The 27,420-nt window shown below is 43.2% G+C and overlaps 2 protein-coding genes across 2 annotated transcripts in view; both read left to right on the forward strand.

Annotated features, from left to right (window-relative positions):
* KIF22 (kinesin family member 22) overlaps positions 1 to 27,420 on the forward strand; it is a gene marked incomplete at both ends in the record, with an annotated part of 54,619 nt that overhangs the window by 7,957 nt on the left and 19,242 nt on the right. The window lies entirely within an intron of this gene.
* ZG16 (zymogen granule protein 16) lies at positions 22,018 to 23,812 on the forward strand (the record flags this gene model as incomplete). Its single annotated transcript, XM_080702526.1, has 3 exons — positions 22,018 to 22,072; positions 22,254 to 22,386; positions 23,497 to 23,812. 3 exons carry the CDS (start codon positions 22,018 to 22,020, stop codon positions 23,810 to 23,812), a joined length of 504 nt encoding a protein of 167 aa, XP_080558652.1.

Consider the following 27,420-nt stretch of genomic DNA (forward strand, 5'->3'; position numbering starts at 1 on the left):
AGACATGGTGGGCACACTCCTCAGCAGTTAGTGAGGCTCTCAACTGTAGGAACGTTGTAAAAGAAACCCCCCATTAATAGAATTCAGTTAGAAAAGCCCTCTCCCCTTATAGGATTAAGATATTAGGATATAGAGTTAAGATGTAGAATTAAGTTAGAATGAGGTCGGTAATGTTTTAGGTAATGTTAAGAGTGGCTTTAGAGAATTAAGACATTTGGATTTAGGATTTAGAATATAGTTAATCTGTAAATTCCTGTTTTTAATAACTGCCTGCTTAAGTTCTGGTTTCTGTAAAACTGCTTACGCATAGGTCTGGCATAGGTCTGGTGATAGTCTTTTGTTTTAGACTTGTTTGATGTTTAAAGAATGTTAAAAATTGCTTTTAAGGTTCAAAGTGCTTTTGAAATGTTTTAAAATGTTTTAGAGTGTAAAAGTATTTTTTTTCTAAAGTTCTAAGCCTGTAACTGCCTTATCCACCAGAAAACATCTGCCTTTTTACAGGCCTAGCCAGAGGCAGTCAAGGGAGATAAGCAGTCCTTGGCGAGAGATAATGTAGACAGGCATACCTTTGAGACTATTTGCTGTGATTCAAGTGTGCGGATGCGTGTTTTGAAATTATTGGTTGTACTTGTTTACCTTTTTATTTGATTGGTTGAATTCTAATGTTAGCAGGCTCTGACTTTTGGCGGGCTTTGACTTTTGGTGGGCTCTGACGTGTAACCACTCCCTCCTGGGGATATAAATTCAGACCCTGGAGTGAGCTCTGGTTGAACTTTGACCACACCCACCTTTCTGCCTAAGGGGCTGAGGTTTGGCCAGGGCACACCCTGGTAGTCAACAGCTTCCCTGACCGTTGCTAGGCTTGGGGTGGAGTTTCGACCACTGGCTTACCAGTAAAGAGCTGCAGCACAATAAATCCTGCTTGTATGTTACATCCTTGGTGTGTTCTTCGTTATTTGGGTAAGGGGGCGATTTTCGGACCCTATCATCAACGACTTAGTGAGACCCTGTTTCCAAATAAAATATAAAATAGGTCTGGGGGTGTAGCCTGGAGGTAGAAGGCCCCTGGGTTCCATTCCATAACCACAAATAACAACAACAACAACAAAACAACCTAGTTTTATTTGGGTGGGGGATTGGGGGATGGAACTCAGGGGCATTTGACCTCCGAGCTACACCCCCTGCCCTATTTTTTATTCTTTATTTTGAAACCGGGTCTCACTGAGTTGTGGAGGGCCTCACTAAGTAGCTGAGGCTGTCCTTTAACCGTGATCCTCCGGTCTCAGCTTCCTGAATGCTGGGATTACAAGCATGCACAACCACTCCTGGCTACAACCTTGTTTTAACTGCTGCCTCAAATTTGAAACATAAACTGAGCGTGGTGGCACATGCCTATAATCCCAGTACTTGGGAGGCTGAGACATGAAGATCACAGGTTTGAGGCTAACCTCAGCAACCTTTTTATTCTGTCTCAGAATAAAAAGGGCTGGGGTATAGCTCAGAGGTAGAACACCCTAGATTCAATCCCTAGCACCACAAAAACACAAATGAAACATAGAATCATATATGATCCAGCAATTTTACTTCTATATATATTCCCAAAAGAGATGAAAGCAAAGACTGGAACAGTGATTTGTACACTCATATTCACAGTAGGGCTGGGATGTAGCTCAGTGGCAAAGCGCTTGCCTGGCAGCAAGTGCACTGTCCTGAGTTCGATCCCCAGTCCAAAAAGACATATTCACAGCAGTTTTGTTCACATTAGCCTAAAACATGGAAGCAACCCAAATGTCCACTGGTAGATGGATAAACAAACTGGGCAGGAGAGAGGAATGAAAGTTATTATTTAATGAATACAGACTTTCATTTTGGGAAAATGAAACATTTGTAGAAGTATATGAAGATAAGTTTTACAGCCCTGTAAATGGACTTAATGCCACTAAACTATGTACACTTAAACATGGTGAAAATGAGCCAGGAGCCGTGGCAAATGTCTGCAGTTCCAATATTTGAGAGGCTAAGACAGATTACAGTTCAAGATGACAGTTTAGATTACAGTTCAAGTCTCAGCCTCAGTGACTTAGATTTTCGACCACTTAGTGAGAGCCTGTTTCAAAATAAAATAGGGCTGAGGATGTAGTTCAAGAGGTAGAATACCCCTGGGTTCAATTTCCAGTACAAAAATAAATTATTATAGTTAAAATGGGGCAGGCCATGCAGTCAGTGGTACATTGCTTACCTACCATGTGCAAGGCCCTAATTTGATCTCCAAACACTATACCTAATTTGATCTCCAAACACTATACCAAAAAATTTTAAAATGTAATGATAAAATTTATGCTATATATATATATATATATATATATATATATATATATATATATTTTTTTTTTTTTTGGCTCGGGTCTGGGGGGATGGAACCCAGAGGCATTTGACCTCCAAGCTATGCCCCCTGCACAATTTTTTTATTTATTTTGAAATAGGGTCTCACTGAGTTGCAAAGGGCCTCACTAAGTAGCTGAAGCTGTCCGCGAACCGCAATCCTCCTGTCTCAGCCTCCCAAATGCTGGGATTACAAGCATGCACCACCACGCCCGGCTTGCTTTGTATATTTTGCCACAATAAAAATTTAAACTAATGTTACAGAAAACTAGCTGGGTGTGGTGGCACACTCTTGTAATCCCAGCGTTTGGAAGGCTGAGACTGGAGGATCTGGGTTTTTAGACAGCCTCAGCTACTTAGGCCTTTTGCAACTCAGTGAGACCCTGTTTCAAAATAAGAAATAAAAAATAGGGCTGGGGGTGTAGTTTGGAGGTAAAATGCCCAAGTTCCATCCCCAGTATCAAAATTACAGAAAATTAAGACAAAGAAGCTCAGTGTGGTGGTACATGCCTGTAAACCCAGTACTTGGGAGGTTGAGACAGAAGGATCACAGATTGGAGACCAGCCTCAGCAAGTAGTAAGAAGTAGTGAGACTTGGCATCCAAGCGAGACCCTGTTTCAAAATAAAACAATAAAATAGAGCTGGGCGTGGTGGCGCACACTTGTAATCCCAGCATTTGGAGGCTGAGACAAGAGGGTTGCAGTTCGAGGACAGCCTCAGCTACTTAGGCCCTCTGCAACTCAGTGAGACCCTATTTCAAAATAAAGTATAAAAAATAGGGCTAGGGGTTTGGCTCAGAGGTAGAATGCCCCTGGGTTCCATTCCTAGTACTGCAAATACACACACACACACACACACACACAATAAAATAGGACTGGAGGTGTAGCTCAGAGGTAGAATGCCCCTAGTGTGGAGATTCCTCTCTGGGACTTAGGATGGAGAGACCTGAAATAATGACTCGGACAATTACCTCTTGTGCAACTCACAAAATTTATTCTCTAAAACTAAGGGTTTTTTTATACTCTTCACCAGTTAGGTTAATTATCATATCCTCATGGGAAAGAGTAAATACCAAAATACAATGGGAGGTATTAGGTAGAGGATATGTCATAAGCAAGACAAAAGGACCTCGTTAGACATAGGACTCCTGATTAAGATCAGCCCCCTGCTCTCACTGGTGGGTCTTAGAGGGCAAATTCTGGAGAGGACAGGAGTTACAGAGTTTTTTAGAGGATTCGACCTTTTGTAGAACCTCCTTTTTTTTTTTTTTTTTTTGTGGTACTGGGGTTCCTGAAAGCCCTTCTACCTCCAGGCTACACTCCCAGACCTATTTTTTATATATACTTTTTTAAATTTGGAAACAGGGTTTCCTAAGCCAGCGTGTGCGGCTGGCTTCAAACCTGCATGATCCTCCTGTCTCCGCCTCCCAAGTGCGGGGATTACAAGAGTGTGCCACCACGCCCCGGCCTCGTAGAATCTCCTTTAACTCTTTTGGAACCTTTTGTTCCTCAGGCTTCATCCATGTCCTCCGTCATTTCCCCCTCTTTTGTTAAGTTGGACGTGGCCACAGTGAGAGCAAGGGTAGAGGACCTTGAGCCAGATAAGGCTCTCAGAATTCACCCGAATCCTGAAAGTAAAAGCATAAAACAGTCCAAAAAGTCTTAATTGTAATATTCCAGCTGGTGTTTCACTAAATTTGACAATGGTTATTGGTCATAATATTTAAAGCATTGAATTTTTTTTGTGTGTGGTGGTGGTAGTGGGGTTCTTGGAAGCCCTTTTACACTCCCAGACCTATTTTTTATATTTTTATTTGAAAACAGGGTCTCTTAAGCCAGTGCGGCTGGCTTCGAACCTGCATGATCCTCCTGTCTCTGCCTCCCAAGCGCGGGGATTACAAGCGTGCGCCATCACGCCCAGCTTAAAGCATTGGAAATTTTATCATCATATTTTGAAGAGAGTACATGAGCAAGTGTTTCTTTGATATCTCTTTTCAGTGCAGTAATATCCAAGGAATTATTACCAGAAATGCTCGCCAAATGCTGACGAAAGGAGTCCCTCTTATATTTTGTCTGATTGTATTCTAAATTAGTAACACAAAATTGATTAATGTTCCAATGACATCTCAGAGATAATTGGTACTGTTTTTCTACTAATTGATTCCCTATCCATTGAAGAGCTTCTCTAAACTCATTTACCTCATCTAACAATTGTTGATCTATTCTAGTTTATTGTTCCCATAAAGCATGAGATTATGTCAGTTAGTTATAAATTCCTCATTTTGGATAGAATCATGCAATGTCATTCCTGCAACAGCTCCCACGGAGGCAACAGTTATAAGTCCTATTATTCCTAGAACGATCCATTCTATAAAACGTTTTTCCCTACGGAGGATATATTGATGAAAAGCATGAACAAAAGACGATTCCTCCCAGGGGTAGTTTAAGGTGACAGGTATCCAAATATGTGATCTCTGAGAATCATAAGTCTTTCTTTAGCCCTATTAAAGCTGACAGATGCATTAATGCAGGTATATAATCTAAAATCATAGCATGTCACATTATTTTGTTGACCTATCAAAGAGCCTATGGCTAGTAGATATGGGGGTTTTACACACACCTGTATCCAGAATTTTGTAGTGTAATGTATAGAGTACTTTTGTGGAGCTACCACAGAAGCATGTGCTCCAGCCAATTTCAGTGAGTGCAAAGCAGCTATGAGTTTCCATACATGCTACTATTCTGGCCCTAAAAACCAGCAGCCACAATATGAGGTCTAGGTGGAGCCAAATCCCCATTGTGCCAGGAGATTACACTATCTACCTGTCGCCAAAAGGAAACATTTCCCCAGTGCTTGGGTCTAGTAATATCCAATGTACAGCATTATTATTACAATAAACATCATTACGTTCTTCATCACAATCAGTAAAATACCCGTATAGATCCCAATCTTCAAAAGTGAAATTTTTATGAGTAGCAACCTGGCCAGTTTTGCCCTGCATGTACTCCATTGTAATGGAGCATAATTTTTCTTCCTCCAAGAGACTGTTTTGTATGGTAGTCCTAATCGGTAGCATCCAACAAGAAAGAAAATGCAGCAAAAAATTCAATATGTAAATAAGTCCCATTCTTATCATTGTACCCCCACTATTGGGGAAGTATCGGAAGACACATGTCAATTCCCCCAAACAAATAAGTAAAGTCTTATATCCCAATATGAAGTTTATCAATCTTCATCAGGGTGGCTTGGTGGTGTCTTCTTCCAGGGAGGTGGCATCATTTCTGAATGGTTGGTGAACACTAGTGGTGAATTATCTGTCCAGTCAACAAATTCTTAGTCCAATATGTGTAGTTGTCACCACTCACCCCTGAGATACAGGACAACATGACAATCATTGCTAAGAACATCTTGTCTGGTGTTACCGGTCCTCCAGCTTCTTTCATTATTGTCTCCGCCTTCCTACTTAGATTCTTTGTGCCCACATCAGGTAGGTTTCTTTTCTGATATCTGTGTCCAGTGAAGCTGGAACCATATGCTTTTCATATTTCTTTCACCATCGGAGTTTTTGTTCAGGCATCCAGAATTGCTCGCCATTATCTACAGAAACAAGAGCATCACCTCTGCCTAGGAAATGTAGTTTTCCTGGCTTCCATTCATTAGTATAATCTTTAACCCAAATAGCTTGATGTTGTAATGTCATCTTTTTTGTATGGAAATTTTTTTTGCTCTGATGCTATCAGAGGAATTTTTTAAATTTAGATAATTTAAAGTATAAAGAGTTGTATATAAGGCTTCTCTAGGGTCCATACTTCCCCTCTTTTGTTTAGAAAGAAGAAGCTTAATAGTAGCATTAGCACATTTAGCCAAAGTTTGACCTTGGGGGTTGTACGGGATCTCAGTAACATGAGAAATATTTTAATTAATAAGGAATTATTTAATGCTTTGGAAGTAGAAGCAGGTCCATTGTCTGTTTTTATTTGGAGAGACACTCTCATAACTGTAAAAGTATTTATTGATGCTAATTTTGCTGCCTTAGAAGTTTTACTTTTAGTAGGTACTGCACATATGAAAAAAGAATAAGTATCTATAATTACCAGAGTTAAAAAGTAAAGGGGTAAATAATTATGAGTAAAGTCTACCTATCAGATATCATTAGGTTTTAGACCCTAGGGTTAACACCGCAGATTGTTTGGTTAAATGAAATGGCCGACACGCTGGGCAATTCCCTGTAACTTGCTTGGCCTGAGAAAAGGTTGTGTGATAGGTGCAGGGCAATCAGGACGGTCTCTATACCAGGAAACAAATTAACTACATAAGTTGAATCAGATACTACATTTAAAGTACAAGAACATCTTTCTAGAACTTCCGGGAAGATGGCGACCGAGAAAAGCGGGGCTTAAGAGTCCCGCTAACAACCAATCTCCATTACCACAAAAAGAGCGCCTTTCATAGCCAGAAAACACCATCACCAGAAAAACAAAAAAAACCACCAGGCTCCAGAGAGAAAGCGGACTGAGAACAGAGCTCAGGGCCACAGAGGAGACACACGCGCCCGAGGACGCAGCAGCAGCGCCATACTGCCGGCGGCAGCGGCGAACTCAACGGACGGCTACAGCAAGCCAGGAGAGCCGCTGAGGAACAGCCAGGCGGGATCTTTCGGCGCAGACAGCATTTAAAGCTCCCAGTGGCTGAGCTCAGCACACGCTGCAGGGATTCAGAGTGGAAATCAAAACCAGAGAAGAAAAAATACGCCAGCCTCATGGCCGAGGGCATGGCAGAGGCGCCATATTGCCACCGGCGGCGGCAGCAGCAGTGAATTCACCGAGTCCAGTACAGCTACATCTGCGTACTCAAGAACAGTGAGTCAAATTGCGGGCCACAGAGGAGAAATCGCAGTACTGGGCCTCCTGGGACTTGACCCAGTGAGGGAGTGGTGGTGGCAGAGATATCACACCATAGGAGAACGTGCAACCTGGCACCCCCCATAGTTTAAAGCAGCCTCTATCGACTCCCTGGGTCGGAGACTCTGTGATACAACCCAGTAAAGGAGTAGTGGGGTCTGAGATAATACAGACTCGAGATCCAGAGCACCTTAAGTGAAGCCATAGTGACCCAAGGGAAGAACCCAGAGAAGGCACAAACCTCCGAAATCATGGGAAAGGGGAATAACACTGGAGTAATGAATGTGCACAACCCCACAACATCAGAACCTGATAAAACAGAAAATCAGAGATTTCTAGAAGATCAAATCAGGAAAATAACTGTAGAAATAATAGAGGTGCTTCGAAAAGAACTCAGAGAGAGCCAAAAAGAGATAAAGGATGCAATTAATGAAGTAAAGGCCTCAATTCAAAGCACAAAAAACCGATTAGACCACATGGGGAACAGAATCTCGCTCTTAGAAGATGAGCAATCCAAAAATGAATGCATAGTTTCTAATCTAGAAAAAAATATCCAACAGCAGGAATCTGACATTGAAGAAATATGGGCCCATCTTAAGAGAGCTAACCTAAGAATAATTGGAATAGAGGAGGGAAAAGAAAGTGATACCAAAGGGATCAACAATCTCTTCAAGGAAGTAATAGCAGAAAATTTTCCAAATATACAGCAAGAGGTTGATACACAGATCCAGGAAACTTATAGAACTCCCTTTAGACAGGATCCGAGAAGAGGATCCCCACGCCATATAATTGTCAAAATGACCAATGTGGAAGCCAAGCAGAGAATCTTAAAGGCAACAAAAACAAAGGGCCAAGTGACATTCAGAGGCAAACCAATTAGAATCACTCCAGACTTCCCAAACCAAGTCATGAGAGCCAGAAGGGCTTGGAGTAACATATTCCAAACTCTGAAAGAAAACAACTTCCAGCCAAAAATTTCCTATCCAGCAAAACTTTCTATCAAATTAGATGGAGAAATAAGAAGCTTCCATGACAAACAGAAACTGAAGGAATTTATGTCTTCAAAACCAGCGCTAGAGAAAATACTCAAAGAGATTAACTACAAAGAAGAAATAGGTAACACTCACCAGAACCAGAGAAACAAGACTTTCCATCCAACAGACAACTAAGATTGGTTATCTGTGGAGATTCATTATTTATGTTAGTCTTTTACCTATCTCTAAGTTGTATTGTTTGCCTTTATTGTTGTTAATTTTTAGAATTTCTAGTTGGAATATTAATATACCTTCAGATATAGCATTTGGAAATATTTTATCCAATTCTATTAGTAACTTTTAACTCTGTTTACATTGTCTTTGGATATACAATATTTTCTTTTATTTTTTAGGGAGTTTGTATATTCTTCTGTTGCCTGTGCCATTGAAATCATATCCAAGAAATCACTGCCAATTTCAATGTTGTGAGGTTTTATGACCCAGATTTTCTCCTAAAAGTTTATATAGTCTTAAGATTTATATCTAGGTCTTTTATCTATTTTGAGTTAATACTTGTATATGGGATTAGGTAAAGGTCCAATTTTATTCTTTTCCATGTAATTATTATTTTTCAACAATATTTAGTTAAAAGATTATTATTTCCACCACCAAATGTTCGTGGAAACCTTGTCAAAAATAACTTGACAATATAGGGAAGAATTTAGCTCTAGGCTTGTATTTAACTCCAATGGTCTATATATCTGCCTTTAGAACAGTACTACACTGTTTCAATTATTGTAGCTTTATATGGTTTCAAATCAGAAAATATATATCTGCTAGCTTTGTTCTTTTTCAAGATCGTTTTGGGTATCTAGAATTTATATTCCATATTAGGATAGATTTTTTTCTGAAAAATAAATATATAAATATATGATAGTTTCACCTAAAAAAACAGAAAAAAATATGCTCTAGTAAGAAAGAAAGCAAAAAGAAATATTGAAATGCTATCTTTAAATCATCAAAAGCTTGGTATCAGACAAATGAAACTGTTATGTGAGATTATCATTTTTAATTTTGGATATATTGCTATAATACTAGATGTCAACCACTAAGCCAAGCATGGGAAGGAGGGATGGGGAGAGAATGGGGTGGGGATCGGGTGGGGGCTGACTGGGCGATGTGTGCATGTATGTCTACAAAAGTTTGTATCCCACTATGATGTATGAATACAGTGCACCAATAAAATAAAAAAAATCTAAAAAAAAATAAAATAAATAAAAATAAAAAATAAAAATAAAAAATAAAAAAATAAAAAAAATAAAAAAAAAGAACATCTTTCTAACAGGGCAATTAAAGCAAACAATTTGTTTTTCTGGGTAGATTGGTAAGGGGTTGGGATTTGTAATTTTAAATTTGGACTATAAATAGCAGCCTTTTGTTGTTTAGTAGCATCAATATAATAAGTAGGAGCTTTTTTTTTTTTTTTTTTTTTTTGGTGGTACTGGGGTTCCTGGAAGCCCTTCTACCTCCGGGCTACACTCCCAGACCTATTTTTACATTTTTTTATTTGGAAACAGGGTCTCCTAAGCCAGTGCCCACGGCTGGCTTGGAACCTGCGCGATCCTCCTGTCTCTGCCTCCCAAGCACAGGGATTACAAGCGTGCGCCACCATGCCCAGCATAAGTAGGAGCTTTTAGGAATAGGTTGTGAAACAATAATAGAATTAATAATCCAGTCACATCTAGTGAGGAAATTCCATAATTTCCCCTGGAGATAATGAAAAGTAATATCATCAACAAAATCAACTAAAGCAATTTGTAGTGAAGTATAAAGGTTAAGAAGATTATGGAAAGTTTTCATATTTAATGGTATAGTAATAAATCTGGTATACTCAGAGAGAAATAATTCTTTTCCTACCTAAGACAATTATTATAGACAAATGGTCAATGTAAGGGATAATTATTTTTGACCCCTTATGATGGGTATACACCCATTTTAATGGCTTATCCTCCTGAACTATAATTTCTGTAGACATATTCGAAGTACCGATAATCAATAATCCTATTTCTCAGGTTGATATCGTTGAACAAACACCTCGGAGATTCTTTGTTCTACCAATTTAACTCTTGTTTGTGTGGTAAGCCCTCACAGGCTCTCTAAGGAAGAGTCTCCTTCTAAAGTAGCAAAAATTGTGGAGTATAATTTAGAATTCTTAGAGTGGGTCAAATCCAATTAATATCTCCTAACAATTTTTGCATGTCATTTAGAGTACAATTAGCTGGGATGTCTATTCGGGCAATCTTTGATTTCACTGTCTGCCTCTGCACTACATAACCTAGATAATCATAAAGAAGCATAGTTTGAATTTTCTTCGGGGGGCATTCTACCTCCAAGCTATGCCCTCAGCCTAATTCTATTTCTTATTTGGAAACAGGGTCTCACTTGGTTGCTGAGAGCCTCACTAAATTGCCATGGCTGACTTTGCAATCCTCCTAACTCAGCCTCCTAAGTATCGGGATTACAAGAATGCCCCATCATACCCAACATGACTAGCCTTTTTCATGTGCATAGCCTATTTAAGATTCATTCATGCTCTATCGTATATTAGTACCTCATTTCTTCCTCCCCTACCTTTGTGTGTGTGTGTGTCACTGGAGATTAAACCCAGGGGCATTCTACATTGGAGCTATATTCCAAGCCCTTTTTTTGTTTGGGAACAGGTTCTCACTAGGTTGCAGAGGGCCTCACCAGGTTGCTGAGCTGACCACAAATCTGCGATCCTCCTGTCTCAACATCCCAAGTACTGAGATTGTAGGCCTGTGCCATAGCACCAGGCTCCTTCCCCATTTTTTATTCCTCTTTATAGGTGAATAATATTCTACTGTATAATAAATATACTACATGTTGCTTATCCAGTCATCATTTAATGGACATGTGACTTGCTCCCACTTTGGGCTATCATAAGTAATGCTGTCAGGAAAATTCGTGGCCAAGTTTTTTGTGTGGACATATGTTTTCAATTTATCTTGGGCATATATCTAGGAGTGGAACTGCTGGGTCATATGGTAACGCTATGTTTAACTTTATGAGGAACTGTGGGCGGCCAAATTTACAACAGCTAAGTTTATTCACTTCTCTTTACTTTCTACCCAGAACTCACCCTTCAACAGCAGTGACAGCCTCCACGCGTCCTCTTCCACGCTGTTGACAAGAAAAACCACACACATGGCTACTGGGCAGCAGGTGGAGGTCACCAGCCTGGTCAGGAAGAAAATGCACAGCAGGCGTGGGGGCTGGGGACACTGCTTCCAGGAGACTGCCTGGCTCTGCTTATCACACGCCACCTTCCTGGCTGGAGCCTAAACACCTGTTCTTGTGCGGAGTCACTGAGTCCTGGGTCTTATCGGTCTTATCTTTCAAGCTGCCTCCTCCCGTGCACACACAAGCCTCACCCCAACTCTGCTTACCCAAGGTGAAGTGCTTGGGCCGGCCATGTTCACCTGGTGAAAAGAGGTAAGAAGCCTCGGGTTCATGGCTGGTGAAGAGTTGCTTTGGACCTCAAAAGTTTAGCTGCAGCAGACAAAGGTCAACCCTGAGCTTTTTCCCGTCCAGACAGAATTCAGTGGTGCTCCAGTCCGTATGTCCTCTGAAAAGCCAGGTGATGAGAAGCAGAAGAGGTGGGCCCAAATGAAATGTAAGCAAGCAGTAGACGGCCATAAATTAAACTTGGAGGCCCAGGCTTAGAGGGCTTACGTGGTCTGTCCCAGTAACCATCTCTCCCATTTGCTGGGACTGTCCTGGTTTTAGTGCTGAACCCTCCAATCCTGGGCAGACTGAGAAAGGAGGTGAATGACACCTGAAGTCACACAAGTAGCAAGTGCTGGAGCAGAAACTGAACCCCGGGCTGACCATCTCCAAAGTCCACCGTCCACCGAGGGCATCATGTATGAAGCATGTCAGCCACACACAACATTCAGAGCTTCAACGAGAGAGCGCAGGTGCTTCCTGTTGTTCTTCTCTGCACCCTTGCAGGGGGGCCCTCTCTGCAGTACAGACTAAGCATCTCAGGGCACCAGCCTCACCCAGGACCGTCTTCCTGTCAGCAGGGAATAGACAGGGCTGAGCTCTGGAGAATTGTCACCACTCGAGACCTGCCAGATCTCTCACGCACTTGGCTGCCAAGGTTCTAAACGTGAGAGCCGAGAAAAATGATGAGAACATGTTAGAAATGTCTCAAGCACCACCTGTTTGGGGGAATCTGGAGCAGAAAGAGTGAGGGCTTTGCGGCCAGGCAGCCCTGGGATTCAATCTGAGCCTCCCTGATTGATGGCTGAGAGACTTTGGTACTCTATTCATTTGGGTCAGGCCTTCTATTTTCCACTAATTCCCATGTAAAATATTAGGCAGTTTGCCAGGCACAGGGGTGTGCAACTATCATCTCCACACTTGGGAGGCTGAAACAGGAAGATTGCGGGTTTGAGCCCAGCTTCAGTAACTTAGCGAGACTCTGTTTCAAGATAAAAAAATAAAAAGGGCTGGGGATATATCTCAGTGGTGGAATGCCCTTGGGCTCAATCCCCAGTAGACGGTTCATGGGAACATCTCATAAAGTTGGCACTCAAGGCCTCATTTCCTCCCACCATAAATCCAGCACTGCTTGTCATCTCTGGAAGACCACGTAAGGATCTGCACCTCCACTTCAGGGGCCCACCTCGAACCCCATTACTGTTCAGGCTTTGTCTGTATCCCTTTTTTCCACCTGTGGCCCATCTTATCTCCATTCCCTTTTCCTGGAATCCATCTCTGACTACCCACTTCATTTCCCTCCTCTATGATATTGACTTTATAATATCTGGCTTCAATCTTCCATTCTGGTACCTGTCAACCTTATCATTCTGCCCCACCTTCCGTACAAGTCATCTGCCTTAGACCAATACAACCACCTCCCTTTTTCCAGGTTAGTGTGTCCTTCGGTTCCTGCAGCCCTGTCTGCCCTCATGCTCTCCCCTGTAGTTAAGGAAGATGTGTCCCACTTTGTACCCACCACTGACCTTTCTACTTACTCAAAAATCTCCCATACTGATGGGTGTGGTGGTACACGCTTGTAATCTCCACACTTAGGAGGCGGAGACATGAGGATTGCGCTGGTTTGAAGCCAGCCTCACTGGCTTAAGAGTCCCTATTTCCAAAAAAAGATATAAAATAGGTCTGGGAATATAGCTCGGAGGTAGAAGGGCTTCCAGGAACCCCAGTACCATCAAAAAAAAAAAAAATCTCCCACACTACTGCTCCTGGATATGATTGTGAGTCTCTAGGACTCTAATTTGCTAGCCGTAGTGTGTGTGTGTGTGTGTGTGTGTGTGTGTGTGTGTGTGTGTGTGTGTATTACTGGGGATTTTACCCAGAGGCATTCTACCTTTACTTAATGTTCCCAGCCATGGTTTATTTTTTATTTTGAAACAAGGTCTTACTAGCCTTCTGAGGACCTTACTAATTTACCAAGGATCCCAGTTGCATCTGTGATCTTCCTGTTTCATCCTATACTACTGTGACTATAGGCTTGTGTATCACCATACCCGATTTAGAATTCGCTTTTTTTTTTTTTTTTTTTTTTTCATTTTACTTGCAGAAATATAGGATCCAGAGAGCCGGGCGTGGTGGCGCACACTTGTAATCCCAGCGTTCAGGAGGCTGAGACCGGAGGATTGCGATTCGCGGACAGCCTTAGCTACTTAGTGAGGCCTTCTGCAACTCAGTGAGACCCAGTTTCAAAATAAAGAATAAAAAATAGGGCAGGGAGTGTAGCCCGGAGGTCAAATGCCCCCTGGGTTCCATCCCCACACCCACAAAAAAAGAAAAGAAAAAAAAAAGAAATATAGGCTCCAGAGAATGAAGTGACTTCTTTAATTTCACACAGCTAAAATGTATTGGATTGAGGACTTTGATACAGTACTCTGACTTTAGTTTTTTTATTTACTTATTGTGGTACTGGGTTTGAGCCCAGAGGTAGTCTGTCTACCTCTTAGCTACACCCCCAGCCCTCTTTAATTTTTTTTTTTAATAGCATTTTGCTAACCCAAGCATGGTGGCTCAGGCTTGTAATCCTAGCATTTGGGAGGCTGAGACCAGAGAATTGCGGTTCAAGGATAGCCTCAGCTCCTTACTAAGGCCCTTTGAAACTCAGTGAGATCCGGTTCCAAAATAAAGAATATATTATAGGGCTGGGGGTGTAGCTTGGAGGTAGAATGCACCCGAGTTCCATACCCAGTACCGCAAAAAAAAAAAAAAAAAAAAAAAAAAAAAGGATTTTGCTCGGATGCTAGAAGTTATTCTGACTTCATTTCTTCTGAATATAAGAGAATAAATTATAAATAAGAAACTAAAAGCCAGGCGTGGTGGTACATGCTTGTAATCCCCGTGCTTGGGAGGCTGAGACAGGAGGATCGCACGGGTTCGAAGCCAGGCTCAATTACTAAGTGAGGCTCTCAGCAACTTAGTGAGACCCTGTTTCCAAAAAAAAAAAAAAAAAAAAAAAAGGTCTGGGAGTATAGCCCGGAGGTAGAAAGCCACTGGGTTCCACCCCAGTACCACACACACACACACACAAAAATAAATAAATAAAAATTTAAAAAAATAAAACTTAAGCTAAGCATGGTGTCACAGGAATGCCTGTGAACCAGGTACTTTGGTGGATGAGACAGGAGGATTGAAGGTTCAAGGACAGACTCAGGAAGACTCTCAGCAACCTAGTGAGGCCTTGTTCAAAAATAAAACATGAGCAGGGCATGGTGGCACATGATTGCAATCTCTGCACTTGGAAGGCTGAGACAGGAGGATCGCACAAGTTTGAAGCCAGTTGAAAAACTTAGTGAGACCCAGTTTCCACATAAAATATAAAAATTAGGTCTGGGAGTGTAGCTCGGGGGTAGAAGGCCCCTGGGTTTCACCGCCAGTACCACAAAATAAAATAAATAGCTGGGTGTGGTGTCACATGCTTGTAATCCCCACGTTTGGGAGGCAGAGACAGGAGGAGTGCACGGGTTTGAAGTCAGTCTCACTGGCTTAAGAGACCCTGTTACCAAATAAAAATAATATAAAATAGGTCTGGGAGTGTAGCTCAGAGGTAGAAGGGTTTCCAGGAACTCCAGTACCACCAAAAAATAAAACATGAAACCCAGGCCAGTTGTATACATTTGTAATCCCAGTACTTAGAAGGCTGTGACAGGAGAATCTCAGGTTCAAGTACACCCTTAGCAAATAGTGATACTTTCATCAACCTAGTGAGACCCTGTTTTAAAATAAAAAAAAATAGGGCTGGGAATATAGCTTGGAGGTAAAATGTCTTTGGGTTCAATTCTCAATACCACACACATTCATGCACGCATGCGCGCACACACACACACAATACATCATCATTGTAGTAATAATAATGAATAAAATAAAGACAACTCAAATACAAACTCTGTAAGGAGAGAGACAGTCATGGGGAAAGACCAAGGAAGAACATTTCCTAGAAGTCCCAGTGTACTCTAGACCAAAGGCGCTGCCTGGCTTACTCATTCATCAGTTATTTATGGCAGGCCTACTCCATGCCAGGTGTGATGCTACAGGTTGGGAATTCAGAGCTGACTCAGACTTGGCCCCCTGCCTCAATTTAGTAGAGGAGGCTTTCATGTAAACAGATAAATTATAGCACATGGTAATTAGAACCACAATAGAGCAATGTAGGGTGCACAACAGAAAGCCAAGCAAATGAGGGATTCATTCTATGTGAAGTGGAGGAACTGAAGAAGAGAGGTGAGGTCTTTGTGAGACCAGGTGTTCAGGTGGGTTCTAGGTGGTAGTGGGATCCTCTGAACAGACATGAGGCTACCATGTGTGCAGAGGTAGACAGCTCTTTCCATACCTGGAGCAGCATGAGCAGTAGAAGATGCTCAGCTACAGGCTCTGTAGGATACAGGAACCAGGGTTAGGGGAATGGAGGAACTCCCTTTGCAACTTGGTAAAGTCACTTCTGCTCTCTGGACTTCAGTTTACTTATTGGAGCCGTGAAGAGTGAATAGAAAAGCAGAGCTCAAACATGTTTATGGTGAAATGACACTCTGTTTCAGTTAAATTGTGCATGGAGGCTCAATATGTAAATCAGGAGGTAGAAAAAAAGGTTTTTTTTGTTTTTTCAAAAATAGGATACAGAGCTTTCATCATTTATAATATATTTTGGAAGCTGGGTGTGGTGGAACATGACTTTAGCAGTGCATTTAGGTTGCTCTTATTCTTTATTTCTATAACTGGGCTAATAAAGTACCCACGGCAACACCAAAAGCATAACATGAAGACCCAAGGACTAGTCTCCAGGTCATGGAGGAGTCTGGACTTCGCATAGGTAGGCAGGAACAACAGAGTGAAGCTCTAATAAGTACAGGGCATCTCTGTCCTTAGGGTCCCAGATGTGTCATGTCTGCAAACAAGAGGGCAACTTCCTGGATGTCCCCTCAGACCTCTTTGGGGTGCCATTTGGACTTTACTAGGTTGGGTCAGACTGTGATGTTCTCTTAGTAAGAAGAGATGGAGGGTAGTGAGAGAAAGGAGAGAGCTAGAGGGAGTACTTGGGGTTGATACAGGGACAAGGAAGAGAAAAGATAGAAAAATTAAAGACATGGAAAGGAATATAAAGAAAAAATCTAGCCAGGTGTGGTAGTGCACACCTGTAATCCCAGCCTCTCAGGAGGCTGACGTGGGAAGACCACAAATCCTAGGCTAGCCTGAGCAATGTAGTGAGAACTTACCTTAAAAGTAAAGAAGAAAAAAAAAGGAGGGGGCTGGATGCCAGTGGTATAGCACTTGCCTAGCATGGGTTTCACTCCCAGCACTGAAAAAGCAAAGAAAAAGAAGAGAAAGAAAAGGAAAAAGCCTCAGGGCAGATGATGTGGGGAAAGAGAATTGGGAAAGCAAGAACGTTGAGAAAGTGAGGGATACTAGAGGACAATTGAAATGAGATGCAAAATTATGTCACCGGAATTTGCTTATCTTGAACTTGGAGAAAGGAGGGAAGGAAGGAGACTTGAAAAGTCAGCACCTCTTGGCTGTTGTCTGATTCTATTCTCCAAATCTCCCACTCAGGTACTGTCGCGTCCCTAGGGCTCCGGCCCGCAGAGCCCCAAGAAAGAAGACACAAACGCCGAGTCTGTTGACGATGCTTCCCCGGCATGCCCCTGCGTTCCCCAGCGTTTTTTCTCAATGCACAGCACAGCAGGCAAATATATCAGTCTCATAACCCCTCCCTCATCACTCCACCAACCCCAAGCTTCCTACAGCTAGGGCATGCGCATTTCTAACCCTCTCATAGGCGGGCTGGTGGTAGCACGAGGCGCTGCGTCACTAATCATCCGTAGGACGCCTGATAGGGCTCACTGCGCAGGCTCAGGGTACCGCTAGCCTCGTGAGCCTCGTGACTTGGCAACATGCCTAGGCACCATGTTGAGTCCACGCTGGCAACAAGCCTGAGTGCCATCTCAGTCCAGCCGAGTGGGCCCCAACATATCTCCCTTTTTGTTTTATTAAAAATAAGGCTCGGGATCGTGCCTGTCTTAGGTTGTTGAACCTCAAGGATCATTCTCACCCGTCTTTGGGAGAACAATAGCATGATTGTTTCCTTGTCTTAGGCTGATATGATCTCCGGAACAATCTTACCCGTCTTTGACTACCGATCCAGCATACTGAGCCAAACCTGAGGAGATGAGCCAACATCAAGGGCTACCATAGCTTGCACCAATATGCGCTGTTGTTGCAGTGTGCGTTGTCGAGTTCGCCTGATATATCCAACCAGAAAACAGCATGCTACCACCAGCAAGAATGCCCAGAATGCCTTGCCACCCCAATCTTTTAAGAAACCTAATGTTCCATGTATCAAGTCCATCCATTGTTGTACTGTGGTGACTTCCACGTGGGTAGAATTAATTGCAACAATAGATGCTCGAAGCTCAGTCATGGTGCATTCAAATTCACGGCTCCAAGTTCCTAGAAGCATCTTGCTTAATTGATGAGACAAATTGCCTGCATGGGAAAAATCTTGATACTGCACATACGTTATACATAATCGATAATTTATGAATACATGGTACCATGGCCATTTGCCCCAGAATGTCAACCTGTTCTTGTAACAGGTCTACTCTTTGATTTACCATTAATATTCCAGCTTTATTCAGAACTACTCCTTCCACTAGAATCAGAGCCTGAATGCTTTTTACTATCTTTGGTAGTACTTTTTTTTTACTATCCTGTCTAGAATCATGTCATGATTTTTACAGATATAGAACCACTCCTAGAGAATGTTCTTTCATTTTCTTGTTTCCTTTTTAACCTATCATCCTGACTACTGAACTTAAAATCTTTTTCTTCCCTTTTTTGTTTCTCTTTTCTTTTATCTTGTTCACGTTCCCTTTCCTTGTCTTTCTTTTTCCTTTTTATTTTCCTTTCCTTTCCTTTCCCTTGCTTTGCTTTGCTTTCTTTTCCTTTCCTTTCCTTTTCTCAGTCTTTTATTTTCCTTTCCTTTCCTTTCCTTTTCTCAGTCTTTTATTTTCCTTTCCCTTAGACCCCATGATAAGTTTTACTTCGTCACAAATTCCTGCGAACCTATCATCGCAAATTCCTACGAACCTATCGTCGCAAATTCCTGCGAACCTATCGTCGCAAATTCCTGCGAACCTTCACAGCGCCGTCCCTCGCTTATCCGCAAGCCATATCTTATTTTGTCGCTTACCTGCGAATTTTTGCTACGTTGTTTTTCCCGGCATCTCGGCGCCACTTATCGCGTCCTACGTCGCTTACCTGCGAACCTTTTCCACGGCGTTCCCAGGTCTTGGCACCACTTGTCGCGTCCCTAGGGCTCCGGCCCGCAGAGCCCCAAGAAAGAAGACACAAACACCGAGTCTGTTGACGATGCTTCCTCTTTAATGCTTCCCTTTAATGCTTCCCCGGCGTGCCCCTGCGTTCCCCGGCGTTTTTTCTCAATGCGCAGCACAGCAGGCAAATATATCAGTCTCATAACCCCTCCCTCATCACTCCACCAACCCCAAACTTCCTACAGCTAGGGCATTTCTAACCCTCTCATAGGCGGGCTGGTGGTAGCACGAGGCGCTGCGTCACTAATCATCCGTAGGACGCCTGATAGGGCTCACTGCGCAGGCTCAGGGCACTGCCAGCCTCGTGAGCCTCGCAACATGCCTAGGTGCCATGTTGAGTCCACGCTGGCAACAAGCCTGGGTGCCATCTCGGTCCAGCCGAGTGGGCCCCGACAAGGTACCCCACCCTATTTCTGCTTCCTCAGGGTAGACTCTCCTTGCTATTTGTGATACATCCCCAGGCCCAGATGGTGAGCATGTAAGGGAAGGGGTGGGGTGCTCTAACAGCCTGCCTATTGATTTTAAGATCTGACACTAGCCTGGCCTAGTGGTGCATGTGTGTGATCCCAGCTACATGGGAGGCTGGAGCAGGACAATTGCAAGGTCAAGGCCAGTGTGGGCAACTTAGTGAGGCCCTGTGTCAAAAACAACAAAAAATAAAAAGAGCTAGGGATGTAGCTCAGTGGTAGAGTACTCCTAGGTTCAATCCCCAGTACCAAGAAAGAAAAAACTATTTCTTATCCCAGCCTCTCCCTGGGCTCTATCCTCCCCACTTAGAATGTCCTGCTGACTCAAAGGTGTCAATGGGGCCAGGCACTAAGACTCAGGGGTCAGGTCTACAGATTTTAGGTCAAAAGGACCTAGGGAGAGAAGAAATCTATGAGAGTCCTAAGTCCAGAAATACCTTTGTACCCTTAGTTTCTCAGCTTCCCATTTGCCCATTGGACTAGCAGTTTCTAGGAGAGGGATGTATATGTTCAAGTCATCTTCAGAGAGAAAAGTTTTGAGAAAGTTCAAGCAGGATGAGGATTTATAGATAGGTGAATGGGCAAGTACAGCAAATATTAATCATGGCAGAATCTATATGGTGGTCATATGAGTATTCACTACAAAAATTTTTTTTTTGTCCTGGGAATTGTATCCAGGAGGGGGATTCCACCTCTGTGCTACATACACCCCCAGTCCATTTGTGATATCCTATCTCAGCTCCCAAGTACTGGGATTACAGGCATGTACCACCACACCTGACTCAGTAAAGAATGTTTGTGCTTGTGTGTATGTGGTACTGGGAATTGAACCCAGTGGGGAATCTGACTCTAAGATAATCTCCAGCAATTTTTATTTTTTATTTTGAAGCAGGGTCTTGCTAAGTTTCCAGGAGCTGGTATTATACCTGCAATCCTGTCTCAACCTCCCAAATGCTAGGACTATAGGCATATAAGTCTCCTTACCTGACTCACGATAAAAGTATTCAAACTTTATTGTGTTTGGATTTTCATGTAATAAACTATCAGGGAAGGGAGAGAAAATAGGCAAATAGTAGGCAAAGGTTAGTGTTCTGGGAAAAATCAACATTTCAAATGCCTAGAGAGAGCACTGTTTATCTTGACAAATAGCAGATTTCAGGACAGAGCACCTACAGACCATTTAGGGGAGAGAGAACTTTGCATGAAGTACTTCAATTACACCCCAGAGGTGACTGGAAGCAACACCTACCCAAAGTTGCTAGCTCTTTGATAGGTGACTTTTCTCAAATTCATTCTGCCCTTCCTGAGATTTGGCATTTGGCCCAGAGTGGACCCCACCTTCCCATCTCTAACCCTTGGGAAAGGGCAGAATAAGATATTCCAGACCCTGCCTGATACCTGATCCCAAAAAGTTGGGCATGTTTGCTCAGGAGGTGAGATTCACACGATAAAAAACAAGGGGAGGGCTTTGAACCTGGTATAAAAGAACTGGAAGCTTCTGCGATGTTACTTTGCATCTGAAACTGCCAGGTGAGGGGACACAGGAATGCCTCGACCTGAATTAGAACTGAGCTGGAGAAAGGATGCCTGGGTTAAGGGGTAGGGGAGCCTTGAGCATCAGATAAGTGGGGGTACTCAGAGCTGAGCTAATCTTAAGTGCAAAGACAGTTCTTGAAGGACTGGGGATACCTGGGACGCAGAGAGAAATGGAAATGGCCAGGTTTGTGTAAGTAGAGAAAGGATTGTGATGAGTAGGCCGGGTACCTGGGAGCTAATGCCTTAGCTTGTTCCAACTCCTCCTGCCACTTCTCGGTCTATCCCAGTGCCACCAGAACCGCTTGGACACAGGTGTCAGTTCAGGCTCCTCTACTGCCACCTGCCATCCCCAGGTGACATGGACGAGGCACCTCTAGAATGCTCCTTTGCTTCTGATTTCAGACCAGGGTGAAGCTGGGATTTAACCACACCCCAGATGCCCTTCAACCAGGCTACTCTACCACAGGTCGATTGCTGTTAGGCTTTGCTCAGGTTCCTGGTTTAGTAAACTCAACCATCTCTATGCTTTGGCCATGTCCTCCACTTCCTCCTTAGAAAACTGCTTTGTGCCAGGATGGATTGGGGCTGGACCTGGCTTAGTCCAGACAGGTGGGCTCCATTTTTGTGTGGGAGGGAACAGAAGGATTGGCTACAGCCAGACCAGGGAGAGCCAAATGGATGGGGACTCAGAAGATAGTATCTGGAGAGAACAGCACCCCAGATGGACAGTTTTCTCCAGGCTCCACCCTGGTCAGCAAGTCTGAACTAGTGGCCAGGGATGCCTAGGTGAAGGAAGTCAGAGGGAAGAGGATAAACCTTCGAGGATTTCTCCTTTCTTTCCACTCCAGCTCCAGGATGCTGACCATTGCTCTGCTGGCTCTTCTTTGTGCCTCCGCCTCTGCCAGTGCCAGTAAGTGAGATGCCATGGGCCAGGCAGTGGGGTCAGGGTGAGGCAGCCCCTGCATTGTTGTTGACCAAGGCTTTCCTTAGGCTGGCTTGGGCGATGGGAATGGAATCTTGGGAGGAACAGGGGAGGTGGGAGGACAATGAGCCCCCAGGAGATTTCCCCCTCCAACTCCTCCTTCCTCCAGTTCAGGCCAGGTCCTCCTCCTATAATGGAGAGTATGGAGGTGATGGAGGGAAGCGATTCTCCCATTCTGGCAACCAGCTAGAAGGCCCTATCACTGCCTTCCGTATCCGAGTCAACAGTTACTACATCACAGGGTAAGATTCATTAAAGTTTTCTGGTTTGGGATCCTCTGGGGTCTTACTAAATTGAAGACCCCGTCTTTGGACCCCATCTATTTCAATCAACAGTCACAGGTAAAACATGATATGGGGAAAAGTTGTTAGAGGATCTGGATTCTAGATCAGTGCTGTTACAACTCCTGTGTTAGCAAGTCATAGTACCACCAACTCTAAGGGGCCTGGAAGTTGGCTAGGTCAGCACCCATTGGAGGTTTAAACCTCTCTTGAGAGGTAAGTGTGGTATTGTACCCTTGTAATCCCAGTACTTTGGAGGCTGAGACAGGAGTTTCACAGTTTTGTGGCCATCCTAAGCTACTTAGTGAGGCCTTCTGCACCTTAGTGAGACCCTGTTTCAAACTAAAGAATTAAAAAATAGGGCTGAGGATGTAGACTGGAAGTAGAATGACTCTGGTTTCAATCTCCAGTAACACACACACACACACCCTTGCAATATTCCTGTCAGGCATCCTCTATCTCTACTTGGTGTCTCTCCTGAGATAGTTCCATTCCTTTCACATAGTTGGAAAATTCTGTCATATTCAGGGCTAAAATGTTCCAGGCTCTGCATCCTCAGATAGCGCTGAGAACTCCCTCCCTGCCCCACAGGGGAGTCGCAAATGTTGAGACTCCCTTTGCTTCCTTTAAGTGGGGGCTGGGCACAGTAGGATCCTGGACTCCAAGTCTGACACTTGCTCTCTGGGTGACTCTGGCAACTTCTCCTTCTATGAGCCTGTTTGTCAGCATAATGAGTAGTTGACATTCCATGTGAACTAGGGTTTTGTGATGCTAGCAGGGGACTTGACCGATTTGAAGGTCTAATTCTTTTTTTCTTTTTTCTTTTTCTTTTTTTTTTTTGCGGGTCTGGGGATGGAACCCAGAGGCATTTGACCTCCAAGCTACAACCCCTGCCCAATTTTTTATTCTTTATTTTGAAACAGGGTCTCACTGAGTTGCAGCAGGCCTTACTAAGTTTCAGCCTCCCAAATGCTGGGATTACAAGTGTGTGCCACCACGCCGGGCTTGAAGGTCTAATTCTGGTAAGCCTATTCAGTGTCACCCTCCCTTCTGTCTTCACCCCTACCCCAGGCTCCAGGTGCGCTATGGCAAGGTGTGGAGCGACTATGTGGGTGGCAAAAGTGGAGACCTGGAGGAGATCTTTCTGCACCCTGGAGAATCAGTGATCCAAGTATCTGGCAAATACAAGAACTACCTGAGGAAGCTGGTCCTTGTGACAGACAAGGGCCGCTACTTGCCTTTTGGAAAAGACACAGGCACTAGTTTCAACGCCGTCCCCTTGCACCCCAACACCGTCCTCCGATTCATCAGTGGCCGAGCTGGTTCTGTCATCAATGCCATTGGCCTGCACTGGGATGTCTACCCTACTGACTGCAGTAGCTGCTGAGCCCGTATCCCTTTCCAGGGCCCTGTGGTGGGTCATGAGAACTCTCTTATCACTAACCCCCATCCAAAAGCTTAATAAAACAACATGCTTAAAACTACTGTGTATGTGAGTGCCTTCAGGTGTCTACAGTGCAAATCTCTATCATGGCTATCTGTTGGGCACTGACCTGGGAAAAGTGGGATAATGAAGAAGTTTAGAATCCTGGGCTTGTTTTTATTGAGTTATTAGTGGGGAGGAGAGATAAGATTCTGGCTCATATCAACTCTTTTCAAGGATACCTGGAGGTTGTTTACCCAAACTGCTCTAAGGCTAGGGCAAGGCCAAGTTGTGGCTTAGTGCCCAAACCCCAGATGTCCCGCTCTCCAGCTCTCCTCTGTCCTGGATTTCCCCTTGAGGAAGTGCTGTTCTGCTAGAAGAATGTCACCTCACTCTGTTGACCTGAACCCAGTCTCTGTATGTGGTGGGCCTGGACTGTCATCCTTTGTTCTTTCTCAGAACCCACCTAACTCCTGAAGTGCACCCTAAGTCTGTGCCTAAGGTCTGCCTTATTACCCCAGCCCAGTTCCTTCCACCTCTCCTCATGCTGTCCTGGATTAGTTGAACTGGGGTTCTTCCCTTGAGCACACCACCCCTCAACAGTGTGAACTGTCAACACCAGGCTCCAAAAAGGAAATTCCAAAGTGGAGAAACTTTCATTGTGAATTGCCATGAATATAAGGGGCTGGTTAGAATTCAGGGGAAGCAATTGGGTGTCTGGACAGATTCAGCAAGGATATAGTTACTGTGGAAATCAATTTTAGGACTCCAGTTCCCAGTCCCAGAATACTAACAGTGTTTATGGTTAGTGATGGGGAATTACTTATTGTTCCCAACAGATTTATACAAGCTACAGGAAATGTCAGACTCATGTCTTCCCAATTAGACAAAAATATGTTTCATACATGAGCCTGCCCCATTACCACACTTTTGTAATCCCAGTCCTTGGGAGGCTGAGACAGGAGAATTGTTGTTTTGCAGCCAGCCTCTGCTACTTAGTGAGGCCGTCCCCAACCTGGACCCTGTTTCAAAAATAAAGAATAAAAAGAGGACTGTAGGTGTAAATTAGAGGTAGAATAGAGCTGAGTTCAATCTTCAATATTGCAAAAAACATTTTTCATATATGTAATTTTATAAGAAAACAGTAGAAATAAACTCTTAATTAGCCTATTTTATAACAATTCTTTTATTTTTCAAATAATCCTATGGGACAAATATTATGCAGATATAATTATCCTTATTGAAATATATGTAACATGAAATGTATCCCCCTCTTAAGTGAGAATTCATGGCTTTTAGTATATTCACAAGGCTAAGCAACCATTACCACTCTCTAATCCAGAATACTTTCATCTCTTCAAAAAGAAACCCAGTATCACCAGGCATGGTGGCAGACGCTTGTAATTCCAGTACTTGGAAGGCTGAGACAGGAGGATCTGGGTTCGTAGCCAGCCTCAGCGACTTAATGAGGCCGTTTGTAGGTTAGTGTGACCCTCAAAATAAAGCATAAAATCGGCTGGGGATGTAGCTCAGAGCTTATATTCCCCTGGATTCAATCTTCAGTGCCACAAAAAAAAAAAAAAAAAAACCTCAGTATCCACTAGTCACTTTCTATTCTCCTGCTCCCTTAATTTCTGATATTAACTCATCTAATATGGGTTTGTCTTTCTGGGCATTATACATAGATGGAATAAAGTGATGTGACCTTGTCTCTAGCTTCATTTTGCATGCTTTAATGGTTCATTCATGTTGTGAAGAAATCAGCACTCTCTTTTTGTGGCTGAACTTGGGAGACTGTTGATTGGTCAGGTGTCTGGTCAGCCCTAGGGTAGCTCTGAAACTAATGGTGTCTAGTAGACACTGGCATCTGAGAGGTACCACAGCAGAAGATGACAAAGTAAGGCAATCCTGGCTTTGGTTTAGTCTACATTAGATTTTTACAAAAACAAATAGCTGTATTTAAAGTTTTTTCCCCCCTCTTTTGTGGTACTGGGAATTTAACCCAGGGACATTTTACCTCTGAGCTACACCACCAAACCTTATTTTTTATTCATTCACTCATTATTTATTTATTTATTTATTGAGGTACTGAGGGTGGAACCCAGGGGCTTTTCTACCTTGAGGCTATACTCCCAGACCTATTTTATACTTTATTATAAAGTCTCACTAAGTCACCTATTATAAACAGGGTCTCACTAAGTCGCTGAGAGCCTAAGTAGCTGAGGCTGGTTTCAAACCTGTACGATCCTGCTGTCTCAGCCTCCCCAGTGCTGGAATTATAAGCCTGCACCACCAAGCCTGGCTTATTCATTTATTTTGAAACATGGTCCCACTAAGTTGCAGAGCTCCTCACTAAGTAACTAAGGCTGGCCTTGAATCTGTGATCCTACTGTCTCAGCCTCCCAAGTATTGGGATTACAAATGTATGCCACCATGCCCAGCTTTTATCTTTTACTTTTATTTTTGGGTACTGGGTATGGAACCAGGTACATTCTACCTCTGTGCTATACCCTCAGTCCTTTTCTATTCTTTTATTTGAAACAGGGTCTCAGTAAGTTGAGAATAAAGTCATTTTCCATGTAAGATATTTACACTAAGCTGGTGTGGTGGTGCATGCTTGTTATCCAAATACTTGGGAAGCTGAGACAAGATAGCAGGTTCCTGGCCAGCCTCTGCTACTTAGTGAGGCCCTCTGCAACTTAGAAAGACCCTATTTCAAAGTAAAGAATAAGCCGGGTTTGGTGGCACACACTTGTAATCCCCGCACTTGGGAAGCAGAGACAGGAGGATCACGCAGGTTCCAATGCGCTGGCTTAAGAGACCCTGTTTCCAAAAATAAAAAGTATAAAATAGGTCTGGGAGTGTAGCCCAGAGGTAGAAGGGCTTCCATAAACCCCAGTACCACCAAAAAAAAAAAAAAAAGTAAAGAATAAAAAATAGATCTGGGCGTGGTGGCGCACACTTGTAATCTCAGCACTTGGGAGGCTGAGACAGGAGGATCACACAGGTTCGAAGCCAGCCTCAGCTACTTAGTGAGGCTCTCAGCAACACAATGAGACCCAGTTTCCAAATAAAATATAAAATAGGTCTGGAAGTATAGCCCGGAGGTAGAAAGCCCCTGGGTTCCACCCCCAGTACCACCAAAAGTAAATAAATAAATAAATAAAAATAGGGCTGGGTGTATAGCTTGGAAGTAGAATGCCCCTGGGCTCAATCCCCAATAATGCAAAAAAAACCCAAAAAAACAAAACAAAAAAAAAAACCCAAAACTTTAATTTTGTCCACTGACTGGAGAAACATGTCTAAACTTGGGTGGTGGAGGCTGAAACAGGTGGATTGTAGGTTAGAGGCTGGCCTCAGCAAACTCATGAGGCCCTGCACAATTTAGTGAGACCCTGTTTCAAAATTAAAATATAAAATAGGGTTCAGAAATAGAATGTCTCTGGGTTCAATCTTCAGTACCACAATAAATAAAAAGACAAACAAAGCTGGGGTGTAGCTTGGCAGTAGAATGCCCTTGGATTTACTCCCTAGTTACACTTACACACACACAAAGTAGACTTCTGGAAGGG

This window comes from Muscardinus avellanarius (assembly GCF_963383645.1).
Source record: "Muscardinus avellanarius genome assembly, chromosome: 10".
NCBI lineage: Eukaryota > Metazoa > Chordata > Mammalia > Rodentia > Gliridae > Muscardinus > Muscardinus avellanarius.